This window comes from Scyliorhinus torazame, chromosome 4, assembly GCF_047496885.1.
Source record: "Scyliorhinus torazame isolate Kashiwa2021f chromosome 4, sScyTor2.1, whole genome shotgun sequence".
Taxonomy (NCBI): domain Eukaryota; kingdom Metazoa; phylum Chordata; class Chondrichthyes; order Carcharhiniformes; family Scyliorhinidae; genus Scyliorhinus; species Scyliorhinus torazame.
The window spans coordinates 316977540-316994098 of NC_092710.1; the positions used below are offsets into that span (position 1 = coordinate 316977540).

The 16559-nt window shown below is 48.6% G+C and overlaps 1 protein-coding gene across 1 annotated transcript; it reads left to right on the forward strand.

Moving 5' to 3' along the window:
* Positions 1 to 2172: 2172 nt before the first annotated feature.
* On the forward strand, positions 2173 to 11479 carry LOC140411093 (uncharacterized). Its single transcript, XM_072500119.1, has 2 exons — positions 2173 to 6697; positions 8858 to 11479. Exons 1-2 carry the CDS (start codon positions 2448 to 2450, stop codon positions 8979 to 8981), a joined length of 4374 nt encoding a protein of 1457 aa, XP_072356220.1. The 5' UTR covers positions 2173 to 2447; the 3' UTR covers positions 8982 to 11479.
* Positions 11480 to 16559: the final 5080 nt, after the last annotated feature.

Consider the following 16559-nt stretch of genomic DNA (forward strand, 5'->3'; position numbering starts at 1 on the left):
AAATAATGAAGGACATAGATAAGGTAGATAGTCAACATCTTTCCCCAAAGGTAGGGGAGTCTAAAACTAGAGGGCATAGGTTTAAGATGAGAGAGGAGAGATACAAAAGAAACCAGAGGGGAAATTTCTTCACACAGAGGGTGGTGAGCATCTGGAACGTGCTGACAGAAGCAGTGGTAGAGGCGGGTACAATTTTTTCCTTTAAAAAGCAGTTACAGTTACATGGGCAGGGTGAGTATCGAGACATGGGCAAATATGGGCAAATGGGACTAGCTTAGTGATAGAAACTGGGTGGCATGGCCAAGCTGGACTGAAGGGCCTGTTTCATGCTGTAAACATCAATGACTCTAAAGCATGCAGGAGGGCTACCCAGGGAATTTTATAGGCCCCCGTGCCTGCAAACTAGAGGGATAGTAAAATTCATTTCTCCATTATGAACCATCTCCTCTGTCCTGCCCGTCCCTCTTCATCTCTAACAGCAAATCTGAGCAGCTCCAAGATCTTCCATCTTCCTTGATGCCCTCTCCGAATTCATTGAGAGCATATGACCTGATCCAAGCTTGCTGAGATTGGAAACAGTTGTTTCTTCTTGAACATTTTCCATGACCCTTTCAAACTCCACTCCTCAAAGAAAACCCGCAGTGGATCCTCTGCCCTTGCAAATTCATTCTCCATCTCCAACCCCCTTTTCATCTCCAAAATTCTTGTAAGTGTTCTGACCACCAAGATGCAAGTCCATTTCCCCACAGTTTGAGTTGGATTTCCACTCCTATCATATTGCTGTGGGCTCCTGAACTAAAGTCGCAAGTGACATTCTCTGTGACTGGTGCATGAACCCTCCAGAATCTCGTTGGTAAGACCACACATGGAATACTGTGTTCAATTCTGGTCACCCTATTGTAGGAAGGATATTGTTAAACTATAAAGAGTGCAGAAGAGATTTACGAGGATGCTACCAGGACTCAATGGTCTGAGGTATAATGAGAGGCTTTTTTCCCTGGAGCATGAGGCTTTACGCTGTAATCGGGGGGGGGGGGGGGGGGGGGCGTTTTTGCGATGCTCCACCCCCTCAAAAACATTGTACTCAAGGAGTACGGCGCACGCGGTAAGGACGGCCTCAGGACGTCACCCCCAATGCTCCGCCCCAGATGGGCCAAGTCCCGGACGGCGTGGATTGCGTGAGCTCTCACCGTTCAGGGACCTCGCGTGTTGGGTACGGACATAACCACAGGATCGGAGAATTCAGCCCCATATACTTATTGAATTCAAATGTCACCATGTGCGATGGTGAGATTCGAACCTTTGTCCCCAGTTCATTACCCTGGATCTCTGGATTACTATTCCAGTGACAATACCAGTAGGCCAATGCCTCTCCAAATCTTCTAATACAACCATATTAGCAGAGCATTATCTCATCCAGATTATTTGAAGTTAACTGGAGTGGGCTGAGTTTACACCCTGCCACTCCCCTCTCTCTTCAATAATTCGAGGCACAGTAGCCTGTTCAGGGAGATAGAAAGGCATCGTGGAATCTTTCTTGAGGAAAAAAAGGGTGATCTCCCAGCTGACATCGATCCCTCGACCAACACCATAAAAAAACCTTTGATTGCTATTCGTGAGATCCTGCAGTGTATAGATTTGCTGCTTGCATAACAACCATGACTATAGTTCAAAAGCAGCTCATTAACGAAGCAACGTCTTGCGGAACTGCAAGGTGATATTTAAATGCAAATGCCTTCTTTCTAATCCTTGCTGAGTGAGGTAGAGTTAGACAGTGAACGTAACCGTAGGGTTAACAAACTCATCAATCACTGTGGAGCAGGCTTCTGTAGCATCTGTTGTCTTTGCCTTGGCAATCCAAAGTTTCAAGGTCAGAGTTGTTGACGGAAGATTTATTGGTGTTAAGGAAGAACTTAAGTTTTAAATACTGTCAAATCAAGGCCCCGGTGAATACTTACCTCCTACTAACTTTGTGGGTTTCATAAACTGATTCTCGATGTCTGTTTATTAAAATAAACAATTGTTCTTTCATTAGCACTTTCCGTTAATGTTCCACAGGATACAAATGACAACTGACTAGCCAAGCCTGATTAACCTGATAAGCTTAAAATCTTATTCTTAGCAGAGAGGTAGGTAATGCCTTTAATCCATAGACTCGGAACTGAGGAGGTGGTGAGCAAAGAACCAGGCGATGTGCAGCACCTCAAAAGAAAAAACACTCAGGAATCTGCCCGGAGACTGAAATGTTTTCATTATGTTCTGAAGAAAGGCCATCGAAGTCTCAAGTATCAAATCTATCAAGCTGTTTGCCTTTGGAGAGGAAAGAGGACAATTGAAGTCACATTGAACAAGAGCATCTGGAAATGACAGGTGGAGCCGCTGGATAGCAGTGATCTGTCTTTGTACTGATTACTCTGTAGCTTTTGCTTCGAAAAAGGAAAGCGGCAATGGGGTGTGCACCATCTCAAAGCGAAATAATCCAGCACCTCGCAAAGCATACCTTGAGGCCTCTGAGGAAAGCCACAGACCAGGCACCCGCAGACAAGACACATGAGGAGAGCCTCACCCACTCGATCAGTGGTGACAGCGAATCTAACTTGTCCGAGGATGGTCAGAACATCAGCCGAGCAGGGAAAGAGAGGTGTTGCAAGGAGAAGGGCTGTTGCCAGAATCTGCCTCCATCCGCGATGCCTGCCCGTATACCCAAACTTTTCAGTGAAGAGGTGAAGAGAGAAAAACTGGCAGCCAGTGCCAAGGTGGCAGTGTCAGAGGTTATAATTTCGCGGAGGTATGTGCCTCGGGACATGCTTGGACAGCACACTTACTGTGACAGCAGTGCAACTCAGCAACCCAAGAAAAACAGGAAGCAAAAGGGCCGCCACACCACTAAGCAGAAGAGCGGCAAGCTGGGGGCAAGGAGTCTTTCCAGAGCTGAGGACGAAGAGAAAGTAGATTTTCCCACGTCGCTGGTTAATGCCCACCAAGCAGCATACGCTTATCTTAACACCAGCCTTTCCAAGTACGATGGTGTTTTGAGTCTAACTGACCAGGCTACACAGACCCAGCTAATTCTCCAACAGATGGTGAGCTTCTTGACACTTCGCTTTGACGAAGTCAACCAGGTGCTGGAGGAAATGGCCAGCAGCGGCGAGAGGTTGGTGAAGGACATTGGGCCTAACCTCGCGTGGCCTCCTGAGAAAGGGGCCCCGAAAGAGCAGCCTGATCTCCTGCAACAGTTGCTGCAGTACACAGTGAACAAGATGCAGGCAACGAGTGGGACAGTGGCCTTGCTAACTGACACGACCCTGCAGGAAACCTGTGGCTACCTGAGGTCCGCTGCGGACACTTTTCAAAAGAGACTCGTGGCGAAACAAGAAGTGGACGAGCGGCTGCAAAGAATCATCGCTCAACTGGAGGCTTGTGCGCTGCAGCAACCTCACACCAAACCAGGGGACATGACCCTTTATTCAGAGGACAGTGGAATTGGAGCGGATACCGATTCCATGAAAGAATTCAGCAACCCCGATAAATGTGGGAGGCGCACAAGCTCAGATTCCAATGCGTACCTGTTATGCAGAGATTCTCTACCGCATACTTCTCACAAACATGCAAGTCTCTCAAATGCGGCAATTTGTCCTTCAAAGTGTCAGGACAATACTCCTGATCACCAGTCCGAAGGCATCTTTTGCTCATCTCGCAAGGAGAAATCATCGTCCTCACAGCCCCCTGTATCAGTAAACCCATCTCAATATTCACTAATCCAAAACAGGTCATTTGACTCCTTTGAGTCGGTTACGAGCACCGACTGCGAGGCCCTGATTCGGATGGAGTCAATGGATTTTTGCTCCCTGGGTGAAGAGGACTACGAAGAAAGCGAGTCAGAAATTGCCGTCGATGGGACACCTCAGCGGCCGAGGTCGTCCCCCCCAGAACCTGAAGCGGTGCGGCCTGTCCCGAAAAGGATCGACGTTCCCGAGAATGAAGAGATGACGATCAAAATGAAAGATGCCATCAGTGACAAAATCCAGTTCGTCCCAATCAACCCAGGCTTGAACGTTTGGTCAGATGAAGAGGGCAGGACCTGCCCTGCCAGGCCCAATACCGCCAAGGGACGCAAGGCCCGGGTCACTAAAAAGCGGCGATCGAAATCCACTGAGTCACTGAAGAGCAAGGCGGAAGACCCGACTCTGTTGGAACTACAGAGGACGCAGAAGGATCTGAGCAGGCGGCTGGAGAAGGTGCTCCAGCCCAAAGGCGAGGGCGAAGTTGGTGAGGGGCAGCGGAAGGTGATGGCAGGGCCAAAGCTGCCGGTCAGCATGCCCATCACTGACCAGGCAGTGCCCAGCAACAAGCTGAAAGCCTCCCTCCACAGCAACTTCAGCATTTTACCCAGTCAGGAGAAAGTGTTTCTGAGGAGAAACCCCGCCAAGCCAAGTAACCAGGCCCAGACCAAGGAACAGGCCCAGGGCCAGGCCGCACCGCCGGACAACCGTGACCTGCCCGAGGAGGAGCCGACATCGGCCAGGCCCGATGCCACTCGGCCCAAGCAAAGTTGTGTGCGGGGCCTGATCGACGGCTTCAGCGGGGGGGCGGGCTGGCCGGCAGCCGGGGAGTCCGGAGGGCTCGGCTCGCCCCTCCTGTCTGTGGGGGAGGCGGGGGACTTCCCGCCGCCGCCATCCCAGCTCGAGCTGGAGCTCGCGGCTGACGGTTCAACCGCCGCCTCGGGGCCCCGGCGCGCATGCTCGGTCGCGCGCCGGCTGCTGGCCTCGCTCGATTCGGTGCCGCTGCTGCCCAGCAAACACCCGGGAGGCAGGGCGGCGAGCGGCCAGGGCGTCAGGAGCCCCCGGAGGCTGCAGCCAGGCGGTCCGGCCGCTGCACAACAATCCTGGCCCCCGTACAAAATCATCAATCTCCGCTACTCCGGCGGATGCTGCAGCTCCCCGGAAAACGGACCGCCCGGGAGAGAGGCCATGGACACTTCACTCCGCAGCTCCTCCGCCCTCTGCAAGGCGGCCCCAGCCTCTCCCCCCGGCAGGAGGAAACTTGCTGCAGCCGCCATTGCCCCCTGCCCGTCCCACCAGGCCACGGGAGGCTCGGCTTCCCCCGCTCCCGCTCCTCCCGTCCTGACCAAGAGCTTCCCCAGCCCACCCCTGCCACCTAGAAACCTCTACCGACCAGCCGGCTACACCACGCCCTCTGTGGCCAGGAGGAATGGCCCAAACCCGGTGTGGGCGTCCAAGCAGCCAAACCCGCCCGCCACCCAGGAGGAACTGAACTCCCTGGTCAGCCCCAGGAAATCCAGCCCCCCTCCTGTGTCCAGGAAACAGCCCAGTCCCCTGGCCCTCCGCCAGCTGCCCAGTCCCCCAGCAAACCGCCAGCTGCCCAGTCCCCCAGCAAACCGCCAGCTGCCCAGTCCCCCAGCAAACCGCCAGCTGCTCAGTCCCCCAGCAAACCACCAACTGCCCAGTCCCCCAGCAAACCACCAGCTGCCCAGTCCCCCAGCAAACCACCAACTGCCCAGTCCCCCAGCAAACCACCAGCTGCCCAGTCCCCCAGCAAACCACCAGCTGCCCAGTCCCCCAGCAAACCACCAACTGCCCAGTCCCGCAGTAAACCAGCGACTGCCTGGTCCCCAAGCAAACCCCCAGCTGCCCAGTCCTCCTGCAAACCCCCAGCTGCCCAGTCCCCCAGTAAACCTCCAACTGCTCAGTCCCGCAGTAAACCACCAGCTGCCCAATCCCCCTGCAAACCACCAGCTGCCCAATCCCCCTGCAAACCACCAGCCATCCAGTCCCCCAGCAAACCACCAGCTTCCCAGTCCTCCAGTAAACCATCAGCCGCCCAGTCCCCCAGTAAACCACCAGCCATCCAGTCCCCCAGCAAACCACCAGCTGTCGAGCACTCCAGCAAACCACCAGCTGCCGAGCACTCCATCAAACCACCAGCTGCCCAGTCCCCCTGCAAACCAGCTGTCTAGTCCCCCAGCAGACCACCAGCCATCCAGCCCCCCAACCCATTGCCAGCCATCCAGCCCCCCAACCCATCGCCAGCCATCCAGGCCCCCAGGCCCCTACCAGCTGTTGAGCACACCAGCAAACCATCAGCTGTCTAGCCCCCTGGCCCACCGCCAGCTGCCAAGCCCCCCTAACCTCCGCAAGCTGCCAAGTCCCCCAGCCCACCGCCAGCTGCCAAGCCCCCCGACCATCCGCAAGCTGCCAAGCCCCCCGACCCACCACCACCTGTCCAGCCCCCCAACATACCGGCAGCTGCCAAGCCCCCACATGACCACTAACACAGCTTCTCCACCAGTTTCTCTGCGGAAAAGACCTCCTGACCAACCTGACGCTGCCCACCAGTCTCACTGCCCTGGATCCAACGCTTCATCTATCTTCTACCCGCTCTCCGACTCCATATTTGAGTCACAACCACCTTCTCCACCAGTGGGTGCAGTGAATGCCACAGCTCAACCCCAAAACATCATCCTGGGGGATGGCAGCCCAATGACATCTAGAGCAGCATGGAGGAACAACTTCATGCACAGGCAGCCAGGTGACAGACCGAGGAGATTGACCTTGAGTGGGGTCCACCCACAGCCTTTTGTTAAGAACAATCACCTTCCGAACTTTCAAACTGGAGCTCAGAGTAGGTTCCCTGCATCCAATTCAGCTGGAAGTGAACCTGCATTACACAGCATTGGGTAAGCATTGCAACGGTTTCAATCTGTATTGGCCATCCTTCATGTGGGAGTTTAAGCAGCGATTGTTTGCAGGCTGTGCAATCGGACACAGGTGGGATAGAAAGATATTGCATTTATATTGTACGTATCATGACCGCAAGATATTCCAAACCATATCAGAAATAGGAGCAGGAGTCAGCTTGAGCCTGCTCCACCATTCAAAATATTATGGCTAATTTCATGGAATTTACAGTGCAGAAGGAGGCCATTCGGCCCATCGAGTCTGCAATGGCTCTTGGAAAGAGCACCCCACCCAAGGTCCACACCTCCACCCTATCCCCATAACCTAGTACCGGCCCTCCCCAACCTTTTTGGACACTAAGAGGCAATTTAGCATGGCCAATCCACCTAACCCGCACATCTTTGGACTGTGGGAGGAAACCGGAGCACCCGGAGGAAACCCACGCACACACGGGGAGGATGTGCAGACTCCCCACAGACAGTGACCCAAGACGGGAATCGAACCTGGGACCCTGGAGCTGTGAAGCAATTGTGCTAACCACTATGCTACCGTGCTGCCAGTGTTCTACCTCAGCTCCACTTTCCAGACCCAACTCCAAATCCTTTGATTCTTTTAGTGTCTAAATCATATTTACAGGCAATGAAGTACTTTTGAACTGTAGCCATTGTTGTGATGTGGGAAACATGGTAACCAATTTGAACATTCAATCTCCCACAGACAGCAATGTGATAACAGCCAGATAATCTGCTGTTGGTGATAAATTTCCACCATTGGGCGGCACTGTTGCTTCACAGCTCCAGGGTCCCAAGTCTAACTCCCCGCTTGGGTGGAGCTTGCACATTCTCCCCGTGTCTACTTGGGTTTCCTCCCACAGCCCAAAGATGTGCAGGTTAGGTGGATTGGCCATGCTAAATTGCCTCTTAGTGTCCAAAAAGGTTGGGGAGGGCCGGTACTGGGTTATGGGGATAGGGTGGAGGTGGGGGCTTAAGTGGGGTGCTCTTTCCAAGGGCTTGTGCAGATCGATGGGCCGAATAGCCTACTTCTACAGAGTAAATTCTATGATTCTCATCTTAGCTAAGATAGATAGATTTCAGAATTAATTGAATTGATGCCTTCGACACTGTCTCCAATGTTTGGTTATCGTAGACGTGTTATAGAAAATCTTCTTCACACCATTTCTGGTTTGCTGAATATTAACCACATTGAGTTGAATTATTAAATGAGTTGATATGTTAGGTGAAGAACTATGGATAGACTGGAGTGATGACCGAGGAGTTACAGGCTGGAGGGATGGGGAAACTAAAGTTGAAGAAGTTTCTGAATATTGGCATCCATAAAGTTACTGTTTGGTACCGTGGTTATTTCTATTATATGTGCTAGCTAGTAGATCAAAGCAATGCTTCTTTAAGTCCAGCCATATGCTAACACAGCAAAGGGAAAATGTTTTGTTGTGTGAATATATGGGTTGCCTGAGTACCATGTGCAGAGTAAAATCAAGCCAGGTTGATAACATGCTCAAAAGGGAATTGGCCTAATTTTCTGTCAGCAGGTCAGGCAAGCGTTCTTTGCTACCATATGCTCCTCGCAGGCCAGATTTTCCTCTACACCATTAGTCCAAACAATCCAATCAATTTAAATAAAGACAGGTTTAGGTCAGCCAGAGAATAATTGCTGCTTGGCCAGCGAACTTTGCAGGTTCGAATGTAATGGTTGGGATGCACGGGTTGCAGGAATGCACAGCCTGAGACTGAAGGGACAATCCTTTAAAGCAGAGATGAGGAGGAATTTTTTTCCGGCCTGAGGTGACTGTCTGTGTGGAGTTTGCACTTTCTCCCCGTGTCTGTGTGGTTTCCTCCGGGTGCTCCGGATTCCTCCCACAGTCCAAAGATGTGAAGGTTAGCTGGATTGGCCATGATAAATTGCCCCTTAGTGTCCAAAAGTTAAATGGGGTTACAGAGATAGGGCGGGGGAGTGGGCCGAGGTAGGGCGCCCTTTCGAAGGGCCAGTGCAGACTCAATAGGCCGAATGGCCTCCTTCTGCACTGTAGGGATTCTATGATAACGTTCAGTGATGAAGTTGTTAAATTTAGTCTTGTGAGGTTGGTATTATCATTAGCTTCTTATACTACTCGCAGTGAACTTCTTTTCTTTTCTCAACAGTTTAGATGGGAGTTTTGAGAATGAAGGTGATTCATGGTTGAGGCACTACATGTCCGAGATGAGAGGGTCCAGCCGATCTGTCTCCCACCCAGAACTCTGCATCATTGGTCAGGGGCTTCAATGAACCTTACAGGATCGTGTTAATGTGGGATTTCCAATACTGCCTGACCAGCACAATCTCAGATTATCTGGTTTAAAATAGCGTGACAACATAATCCTATCTGGTCTGTACATAATGAAGTTGACCTATTTAAAATGGTATGCACGACATATTGGAAAAATGTTTATATTGTTTATTTTTTTCAACTGTTTCTGGATGATTGTGATTTTGAGAGATTGTCTTTTCACCTGAAGGAGAACTGTATTGGAATAGAATCGAACTCGAAGAAATGGAATTGAAATCTCCCTTTGGGGCTTGAAGTGATTTTCATTAGCTCCAATCCAGCGCAGAATGGATTGCGGCAATCAGACTACCCTCAGCATTGGTACTGAGGGATAAATAAGCATGAGTAATAATTGAAATGCAACTAAAAGTTTGTCGTGGGATTTTCCTGACCGTTGAATAAATTGTGAGCCTTTTGTTAAAGTGAAAGGATTAACCAAAATGTGAAAACTTACCAGTGAGGATGAATCTTCCATTATAATGAATGCAAAATACTGCGGATGCTGGAAATCTGAAATAAAAACAGAAAATGGTGGAAAACCTCCGCAGGTGTGGCAGCCTCCATGGAGAGAGACACAGTTAACATTTTGAGTCTCTTCTTCAGAACTCTTCCATTGGTTGCTTCATGCAAAGACTGAACGAAAAGCCCTGGAGACACAAGTTGGTGACATGTCTCATGGTCCAAAAGCTTTTTCCAAAAGATCCAACTGACCTTCTCATCATAGAATTTACAGTGTAGCAGGAGGCCATTCGGCCCATCGAGTCTACACCGGCCCCTGAAAGAGCACCGTACCGAAGCCCACAACTCCACCCCATCCCCATGACCCAGCAACCCCACCTAATCTTTGGACACTACGGGGCAATTTAGTGTGACCAATCCACGTAACCTGCACATCTTTGGACTGTGGGAGGAAACCGGAGCACCTGGAGGAAACCCACGCAGACATGGGAGAACGTGCAAACTCCGGACAGACAGTGACCCAAGCTGGGAATCGAACCCGGGTCCCTGGCGCTGTGAAGCAACAGTGCTAACCACTGTCCTACCGTGCTGTCCACTTCTCATCAGTCTGTTATATTTTTATTAATTAAAAAAGGATGGAATACTAGTCCAATTGGAGAACTGGACCCATATTTCCATCTTCAAGTCTCTTTGATGTAGAATGTGCAAAGGTTTCTCATTACTGATTTTGACATGGTTACCAGGCATTCATTTTGAACTGTTCCATTAAAGGTGATCAAGTATTGATGGGAATACACACAAAATCACTTGCTTGTGAGGATTAATTCAAGTGTGCCCCGCTGAGTTTAAAAGTACTGTTTTGGTTAGCTCAAGGTGTTTAAATTGGCAGCACCCATTTAATAGAGGATCCCTCCATCAAATATCACGTTAACAGAAATAGTGCGGCACCTGCAGGTAGGGAAAACCAGAACAAATGATCGAATGTCTCTAATCCACCACTGAGGCCCATCATACAGGATACCATCAAGGTTGTAGAAAATGAATGTCAGTGATAAATTTAGATGAATATTTAATCTGACCCTGTCATACTTTGTGCATTTTGATTGACAAAGATCTGCCTGGCAATAGATAGATACTTGGAAAGGAAGAATCGATAGGCCTGTGGGGAAAGAGTGGGGAACGGGACTAACTGGAAAGCTCCTTTGAAGAGCTGGCACAGGCACAGTGAGCCAAATAATCTCCTGTGCTATATGATTCTATGATTGTTCCTTTTCATAATAGTCAAAATGATCAGGCCGTTTGCAATTGGTCAAATGAGAAATGGTGTCTGGGTTCCTCAGTCCAATCTGTGGCCTAAATGCCCGCAGGGAAATGGTGGCTGCTCATTGGACAGTACCTCAATCCAATTGGCTCCAAAAGAGACCAGGCTGTTAGCCATGGATTGAAGCTGGGATCTGCTTCAACCACAATCCTGCTTGACCACCACAATGTACGAGCTGCGTAACCAGGTGGGAATATTGGAAAGATCAGCAAGCAGCATGTTTTTAAGCTACGTTAAAGATGGCCTGACAAAATTAGAAACCCAAGTGTGGGATATTCCAAAGAAACAAAGCCTTTTATTCCTCCTACCTATTTGGAAACCATAACAGATGTATTTTATACAAAATAATCTGTATTTCAGGGAAATTCTTTTCATCAAATATCCTGTTTCAAGTCAAGTGGAACAGCTTTGCTCGACTTCCATGAGTTGCCTGAAGTATGTTACATTTCAAAGCCAACCAAGACATGCTGAATACAAATTTTAAGGTGCTGGAGTATCACATGCCCCACTGAAATGGCCCTTAATTGCAAGCTTTCAGATATCTTTGGTTTCAAGTCAGCGTGGAATGTAAAAATATCTCTTAGCATTTCTTCAAAACAAATAATGTTGTATTTAATACCATCTGTACTGTGGAACAATCATTTGAAAATAAAAATATAGATTGTTATGCAAGAAAAATCCCCAGTTGCAGTTTTTTTTGTTCATTTCCTATAGTGCAAATGTGACATATGAGGGTAATTGCGACTTGGTGCCTTTGTATAAAACAGCTGATACCGATCCATTGGCCAGCTTTACATTTTGTAGTTCTATTGAAAGTGAAGACAACTGAAGTTTTCTTTATAATTTTTAATTCATTAAATGTGCTGACTGTGTGTCATCATGAGGTTGTGAAAGGAGCTAAATGCAAGTCTTTCAAATTATGCAGACCCAACCCATTTGTGAGGATAAGGTAGAATTGAGTGAAGATACACAGAAATGCAAAAAAGTTGAAGAAAACAAGCCATTTTGACCCCACCCGAGAAATAATTAAATTTCCATTTACCTGTTTTCATATATCTTCATCCCCTGCACTTTCATTCAGTGCTACAATTTCATATCCAATGCAGTAATAGATTCTAACTCAACCTCTAACACCGGAATTAAATTCCACAGCCTCACAACTCTCGTCAGTCCTATATTTAATCTCCGACAGCTCCTCATTCTAAACTTCTAAATGACTGGAAACAGTTCCCTGTCCCCAGTTTCATAATGTTAAACACTATCCTATGTTTAACAAAAAAAATGCTAAAATAATATTTTTAAAATTACGCATCAAACATAATTGTTTATTTACATGAGGCAGCAGTGTACAAACTACACACAATTTTAGTCCAGAAGGTTGTAATACATTACAGCTGTCTAACAAAGAAGACAGTTATTACTTACATTATGCATACTTCTTCATCATTAACTAGAAGTCCTGCAATGCCTGTGAAACATCTTACATAAAGTCAACAATGAGGGAGAATTTTAAGTTTGCTAGGTTACAGTCGTGAAATCTTTCTAATAGGGATTTGTTACTCGGAATTTAACAGGAATATTTCGTAACAGAGGAATTTTTCCCCCTTTGTGTTAGGGTGGAGAAAATGTGGCAAACTTCCTGTTCTTATTATTCCTTCATGGGATGTGGGCATTATTGACTAGGCCAACATTTGTTGCTCATCCTTAATTTCCCTCAGGAGCTGACTCTTGAACTGCTATAGTCCATGTGGTTTAGGTACACCCAGAGAGCTGTGAGTAAGTTCCAAGATTTTGACCCAGTGACAGTGAAGGAACATCAATATATCTTCACATCAGGACAGTGACTTGGAGAGGAATTTGCAGATGGTGGCATCCCTATACATCTCCTGCCTTTATCCTTCTCGGTGGTAGAGCTTGGTAGTTTGAAAGGAAATGTCAAAGGAGACTTGATGGGTTGCTGAGTGCAACTTGGAGTTGGGGTACACTACTGCCTCTGTGTGTGCCGGTGGTGGAGGGAGTGAATGTTTGTGGTGGATGTGGTGCTCAAGTGGACTCCTTTTTCTGCATGGTGTTGAGCTCCTTAAGTGTTGTTTGGAGCTGCAAGTGAAGAGTATGACTTGTGCCTTGAAGGTGGTGGAAGCTTTGGGGAGTTGGGAGGTGAGTTACTCACCACAATATTCTCAGCCTCTGACCTATTTTTGTCGCCACAGTATTTATGTAGCTGTTCCAGCTCAGTTTCTGGTCAATGATAATCCCAAGATGTTGATAGAGAGAGATTCAGTGATGAAAGTGCCATTGAAAGCCAAGGGGAGATAGGTAGAGATTCTCACTTGTTGGAGATAGCCATTGCTTGGCACTTACCACTTATCAGCCCAAGTCCAAATGTTGTCCAGGTCTTGCTGCACACAGTCATGGACTACTTCAATGTTTGTAGAATCACAAATAGTATTGAACATTGTCCAATTATCAACGAGCCAAATGAGATCCAGTGAGCAGATCGTTTTGAGTAAGTGGCACTCGATTACTGTCAATGATTAAATACCATGGCCGGGATTCTCCGCCACCTCCCGCCAGTAGCGGAGTTCCTGATGCCCAGTAGAGAATCTCACGTCGGACAAGAAACAGGATCAGCAATGCTCCGGTCCCCCGCTGGTCGCAGCATTGAGGTTTGCGCCCCACATCAGTGGAAGGATGCAAAGGGGCATTTGAACCCATTCGCATTCTATTAATAGGCTGGACACCGGATTCTCCTCGCCTCTGTGTTGCTCTGGATCTCTTGGCCATGGGTTGATGCAAATATTTGCCAGAGTGGATCTGGTGCAGTGGCCCTTGTGGGTTGGTTAAGGGGGTAAATACTGAATGACTGAACAAAGTCACTCAGAGGACCCCCCCCCCCACAGCACAAACCCTGCCCATCTTACCCCAAGCCTCCCCCAACAGACCTCTCCATCAGGACCCCAATATCAGAGATCCACCAAATCAGAGACCCCAAATATCAGCGACCCCCCCCCATCAGAGACCCGACCCTTCCATGAGTCACCCCTGCCTGGAAGTTAAAGATCAGTCCAGCAGAAAAAGTGAAAAATCACCGCTTTTTCACCTACTTGTCCCTTCCACCTGCTGCCTCAGACAGATGTGTAGAAAATAACATGTTACTTCATAGAAATCCAAAACACATCACAAAACTCTATATCCCATCAGATCCTTTGATCTGCAAAGCTTCTATTCACTATCAAAAAGAAATAGCTTTAAATAGGCTGTAATTGACAGGATAATAGTTTCAGACAGCCAGGTGTCTAGATTGTTTCTTTTCATCTCCTTTCATGCATGCTCAAATGCATCTCAAGTAACCTGCTTTGAACCTAATCACAATGTTTATAAATGTCTCGGAGTTAAGTACTTTAACTTCCTCTTTTCCTCAGCAAAGAACACATAGCTGCTTTTGATGTGGTCAGGAGCCCTCAATCATAGTTAGATGTTTGTAAACATTGGTTCAATAGTGAATAGAAGCCTTGCAGGTCAAAGGATCTGAGAGGGTTTTTGGCCTTGTGATGGCTTTGGCTTTCTATGAAGTAACAGCAGCTGCTTTCTAGACATCTGACTGAGGCAGCAGGTGGAAGGGTCAGGTGATTGAAAAGCAGTGATTTTTTCATTGTTTCTGCCTGGACTGTTCTTTTCCTCTTGGGGGGGGGGGGTGGTGGTGGTCCCTGATATGGGTGACTGATCTCTGATGGGTGGATCTCTGATATGGGTGGTTTCTGATGGGCTGAGTGATGGGGTGGGCTCTGATGTGGGGGTCTCTGATGGGGTAGTCTGATATCGGAGGGTCTCTGATGTGGGAAGGTCTCTGATATGGGGGTTTTTGATATGGAGGGATCTCTGATATGGTGGTCTCTGATCGGAGGGCCTCTGATGGGGGGGGGGGTCTCTGATATGGGGTCTATGATATGGGGGTCTCTGATGGGGGATATCTGATATGGGAAGTCTCTGATGTGGGGGATCTCTGATGGGGGTTTTTCTGGTATGGGGGTTTCTGGTTTGGGGGGTCTCTGATGGAGATCTCTGTTGGGGGTCAATAGTGGGTTAACTGGTGGAAGTCTCTGATGGGATCTGGCGGGAGGAGGGTCGGTGTGGGCCGATTTAGCATTTAGCTCAGAGGGCTAGACAGCTGGTTTGTGATGCAGAACCCTGTCAACCTTGCCCCTCGCCCGAGGTGTGGTGATCCTCAGGTTAAATCGCCATCAGTCAGCTTCTCCCATCAAAGGGAAAAGCAGTTTATGGTCATCTGAGACGATGGCAACTTTACCTTTACCAGTGGGGGAGGTAGGGTCACCCTCATGCGTGTGTGCTGTGGGGTGGGGGGGTGGGGGGGGGGGGGGGGGAGGGTGACCCAGCATTCCCCATGGTCGGTTGCAGTAGGATGCCCCTACTTGTCAGTGGAGATGGGGGAATGGGGGGCAGGATTTGCATTGTGGGAGGGGGGGGGGGGGTGACGAACTGGTAGATCTCGGTTTTGATCCAATAGCGGGATTTGGAACGGAATCCCTTGAGCTCCCTACCATGCCTACATATGTATGGCAAGGGAGAGGAAATTTCTCCTAGAGCCAGCGCAAACACGGAGTAATTCACTTGCACCGAGAGAACATAGTCTCCAAGCGGAGAATCCTGCTCCTAGTCTTCAGGTCCCTTTGAATGAAGAAGGTCCTTTGGTCTCATTGCATATCAGCCTGCTGTCAGCCTTGGTGGTCGCACTCAGAAGATTATGGGTCAAATTATCACTTTGGAGACACTCAATTTGACATTTCTTGCAGTACTAGGGGCACAGCACAGTTGGAGTAGTCGCATCTTTCAGATGAGACAATAACCAAGGCCCTGTGTACTCTCCCCGGCAGCTCCAAGAAGAATAGGTGGGGCGGAGGAGGAACAGGGGGTGTCCTTAGCGTTACCTGAAATAACACCATCAACTAGAGATTATCTGGTCATTTATCTCATTGCTATTTGTAGGATTATGAAATAGAGTTCACAAACCTGCACCACCAGCCATGTCTCTAACCCGTCCCCCCCAGTACCCACCGCCCTCACGACCACCTCGGCTTGACATAGGATCATCTCGAGTTCCTGGATAGGATTGTCAACAGTGATTAAATGTATTTCTGCATGTTTCATCACGACTTGTCCTCCCGCTCCAGTGGGAGCACAGTAGCATAGTGGTTCGATTCCTGGCTTGGGTCACTGTCTGTGGGGAGTCTGCACGTTCTCCCCGTGTGTGCGTGGGTTTCCTCCAGGTGCTCCGGTTTCCTCCCACAGTCCAAAGATGTGCGGGTTAGGTGGATTGGCCATGCTAAATTGCCCTTAGTGTCCAAAATTGCCCTTAGTGTTGGGTGGGGTTATTGGGTTATGGGGATAGGGTGGAGGTATGGGCTTGGGTAGGGTGCTCTTTCAAAGAGCCAGTGCAGACTCGATGGGACGAATGGCCTCCTTCTGCACTGTAAATTCTATGAGTACTGTCTATGAGCTAACACATCCAGCCTTGTGGTACATGGATTGGATTGGATTGGATTGGATTTGTTTATTGTCACGTGTACCGAGGTACACTGCAAAGTATTTTTCTGCGAGCAGCTCAACAGATCATTAAGTACATGAGAAGAAAAGGGAATAAAAGAAAATACATAATAGGGCAACACAACATATACAATGTAACTACAAAAGCACTGGCATCGGATGAAGCATACAGGGTGTAGTGTTAATGAAATCAGTC

Bases quoted from the DNA above. Each gene is read 5' to 3' on its own strand.
- LOC140411093 (XM_072500119.1), top strand. From the start codon at position 2,448: ATGGGGTGTGCACCATCTCAAAGCGAAATAATCCAGCACCTCGCAAAG. The intron at 6,698-8,857 runs GTAAGCATTGCA...TTTTCTCAACAG, and splicing joins CCTGCATTACACAGCATTGG to TTTAGATGGGAGTTTTGAGA.